This window comes from Mus pahari, chromosome 1 (genome assembly GCF_900095145.1).
Source record: "Mus pahari chromosome 1, PAHARI_EIJ_v1.1, whole genome shotgun sequence".
Taxonomy (NCBI): Eukaryota; Metazoa; Chordata; class Mammalia; order Rodentia; family Muridae; genus Mus; species Mus pahari.
Window position 1 is genome coordinate 112,319,537 of NC_034590.1, and position 3,569 is coordinate 112,323,105.

Consider the following 3,569-nt stretch of genomic DNA (forward strand, 5'->3'; position numbering starts at 1 on the left):
GGGGGAGGGGAGGAGGGGAAGAGGAGGAGGGGCGGAGGAGGAGGAGAGAAAGGAGGAGGCGATAAAGGCAAAAGGAAAGCAGAGCAGCAGGCGACCCCAGGGCCAGCTCTAAGACAGGCTCTGGAACTGGCAGGAAGGGGATTCCCCATTCCTGCAGAGCACACATCCAGCCAAGTCTGAGGACCAGTGCCGGTGATCCCAGCTCTTTCCACACACTTTGTAGAGCTAGGCTAGCCCTAGCACCCTGGCCGATGACTGTAGGTCATTCTGCATACTGGTCACATGGGGGCGAACCCTGAGTGGTGCTGGGTTGAGACAGCCAGGCCACAGATGCCCATATTTATTGAGCGACATGCCAGTGACACTTTAGAGTGGGGAGGTGGTCGAAATGGAGGGCTCGATGGTCACACAGGTGGACCTTTGTGCATGGCCCTGGAGCTGACTGACAGTTGAGAGCGCCAGGCAGAGGCTCCAGGGTGTCCAGATCTGAGGTCACTAGGTAGGGCCTCGGTGGGCACTGCTGGGGAACAGGGTTCCTCGTCAAGGATGACCCTCTGAAGCTACCCACAAGTGTAGGGACTTGACATGGTCAGGGGAGACATCTGCATTGTCCACTACCTTCTGTAAAGAAGTCAGAAGTCTGTACCCCAACTAAAGGAAAAAAGAAAAGGCTGAGTGTGTGAAGATGACCGTTTTGCACTCTGGGTGAGGGTTGGGAGTTGGGTAACCACAGACACCCATGCAGTGGTATAGAGGGAGGGTAGGAAATTCACAAGGAGGAGGAAGGCCACAGTCTCTGGGGTGTCAAGCCTATGGCCGGGGTTGTGGGCTGTGGTTCTGGGTGAGTCAGGCTATAGAGGTTAGGGTCTCCTTGGAAACGTGCTTCAGAAACAAAACAAAGAACTAGCGGAAGGCACCCTGTATGAAGTGGATATTCCCTACCTTCAAGAGAGAAGTTTGCTGCTGGGGATGTCGGACAGTCAGTCGGTGGCTGGGTATGTGGCACAGTCTGTGGAGTGTTTGCCTAGCATGTATGACATCCTTGTTCAGTCACAAGCACTGAATAAAACATAGTGGTTGTGCACACCTGTAATCATAGCACTGAGAAGACGAAGATAAGAGGATCATAGAGTTCAAGGCCAACCTGGGCTACATAGACCCTACCTCAAAGGATGGGTGGTTAGGTATATGAGAAATGCTGGAGAAACAGCTCAGCAGTGGGGATGCCTGCTCTTCCCGAGGACCCAAGTTTAGTTCCCAGGATCCACAGAGAACAGCCTGTGACTCCAGGTACAACATCTTTCTTCTGACCTCCCCAGACCTCCCTATATATGCACATACAACACATGTCATTTAAAAATAAAATAAAGCATAGATGCTGGCCCATTTATGTTTAAAGGGTAGGAGTTTCTGCTGCCAGGATTTCAGATATGGGAAGTTGCATCCTGCTCTTTCTGGGTCACTGTTTCTCCCATGGACAGGGGTCTCCACCACACTGGAAAAGCCTGCCATTCTCAGGAAAGCGGTGTAGCCCCTTAGGTCACAGGTCCTCAGAAGCACACAGAGCCTGGGGAAGGAATTCCCAGAAAGAGCCTCCCCCTCCCCCCCAGGCTGTAGGGACTGGGTCTCAAACCTGTACCTCAGCCCCGCCCAGCTGGGGAAGCTAACCACCTGCCTCTCCAGGCCACCTACCTGGCTATGCAGTGACAAGAACACCTCTGTCCCCAGGGTTTCCTGTGCTTTGCCCTGTCATTCTGCATCCTGGTGCAGGTGGCCTTCTGGAGATTCCACAACCCCACCCAGGTGAGTGCAGCCAGGACCCTCTACCTGGGCCAGCCAGATGCTTTGCCCAGAGTTTCTGCTTGTCTTCCCTGCCCAGGGAGATTCCCCCAAGGCTATATCAATTAGAGGGGAAAAAAATGATTATCTATGCCCCAGAGGATCTGGAAGGGGGTTGAACCTCCACGATAGCTTGAGGGCATGGGTGTCCAGAAGTTCTGCTTGAGGCAACACAGCCAAGCAGCATTTTAGCAGAACATTCCCTGTCCACCGAGGGCCGGTCTAGATGGCTGGAGGACTGGGTCACAGCGTGGGTGGCCTCAGTAGAGACAGCTGGCAGATATCAGGGGCTGGCTTTGGGTTGGTCTGCAGCAGCTGCAGCCAGTCTCCCTGTTCTAAAGCTGTGTTTACATTCTGAGCCCTAAACTCAGGGTCCAAAACGGGCAGAGGCTTCACAGGAACCAGAGAACAGACAGCAAAAGTCAGGGCTTAGTCTACAGAAAGAAAGGGGTCCTTTACTCCAGTCCCCGTAAGACTGGCTACTAGGGCAATTCTCTAAGCCCTGCCTGGCCCTGGGCGGGGTAGGGCTTCCTCCTGGACTCTGGCCTGCTGGCCCATTTCGGAGTTCTGAATTCCAGCAGGGCCCATGTGAGCCCTGGTGAGATACCTGGAGGTAGCCTGGGTCGAGACTTCTTGGGTTTGAAATCAAGGGTAGAAGGACGATCCTCCCCAGGCCCCCTGTGTCTGCTTCTGTGAACAGAGAGTAGAAAGCCCTGCTGGAGGGGTACTTCAGATGAGCCAGCGGTGCAGGGGTGGGGGTGGGGGCGGAGAAGATGGGAGGATGGGAGGGAGGGACAGGGGGAGGGGCAGTCTGGAATGTGGACCTCCTGGGCTGTCCTGGGCTGGAATGAGGTCCTATGTGACACTAAGCACAGACAGAATCGCCTAAACATCCTCCCATCATCCATGATCTTCGTACGGGTGGGCCAGGCCAAACAGCCTTGAACTTGGTCATCCTAGCTACCTCCAGTCCCGTGGGTAAGAAAGGATACAGGAGTCAACTGGTACTACTTGAAAGTCCCCCTAGTCCCCCTGAACCTCCGTGGAAAGATCCTCAAGACATCCTGAAACAAGGGTCTAACAAGAGGATGAAGGGCAGAGGAGGAAGAGACCTTGACTGTCTGCACACACAGGCTCTGGCATGAAGTGAGGATGGGTGCTCCTTCCTGGTCCCCCTTCCAGGACACAAGCCTTGGCGGGCATCCAAGGTTGGTGAGGATGGCAGTGTGGCTTAGCCTGCTATGTGATGAATGCAGAGTGATAGGGCTATTCATTACGCCCTCCCGGTGGCTGCAGAGCCACTTTGCCACAATCTCCCAGTGTCCCTTAGGAGGGGAAAATGAATTGTGTAGTTCTCTTTAATAATTCATGTCAAGATGAAGCATAAAACAGGCATGCCTCTGCAGCCTCAGGACCCAGGGCTGGTCCACAAGCTGCCTGCAGCCCCACATGGGGTCCTCCTGACCTTGGCTGTGTGTGGCCCATCTGTATCATCCTAGCTGGCAAACATGGGGGAGGGGAGTCGCCACGCTCAGGCAGATAGAAAGATAGATAGGGTGGTGCCCTGGACATGAGGTCTCAATCTGCAATAGTTTGGGCTGCAAGGATTAGCCTGACGGGGGGCTAGGGTTGACAAAGGACTAAAGAAAGGACAGGTGTGCATGTGTGCAAACACACACACACAGAGAGAGAGAGAGAGAGAGAGAGAGAGAGAGAGAGAGAGAGAGAGA

General features: G+C 54.2%; 1 protein-coding gene across 2 annotated transcripts in view; it reads left to right on the forward strand.

The window, feature by feature from the left end:
• Positions 1–3,569, forward strand: part of Tspan32 (tetraspanin 32) — a 14,297-nt gene that overhangs the window by 4,208 nt on the left and 6,520 nt on the right. For both annotated transcript variants that reach the window (XM_021209228.1, XM_021209238.1), the window contains one exon: positions 1,729–1,803. In XM_021209228.1, coding sequence (XP_021064887.1) covers positions 1,729–1,803 — 75 coding nt within the window. The remainder of the gene's footprint in view (positions 1–1,728; positions 1,804–3,569) is intronic.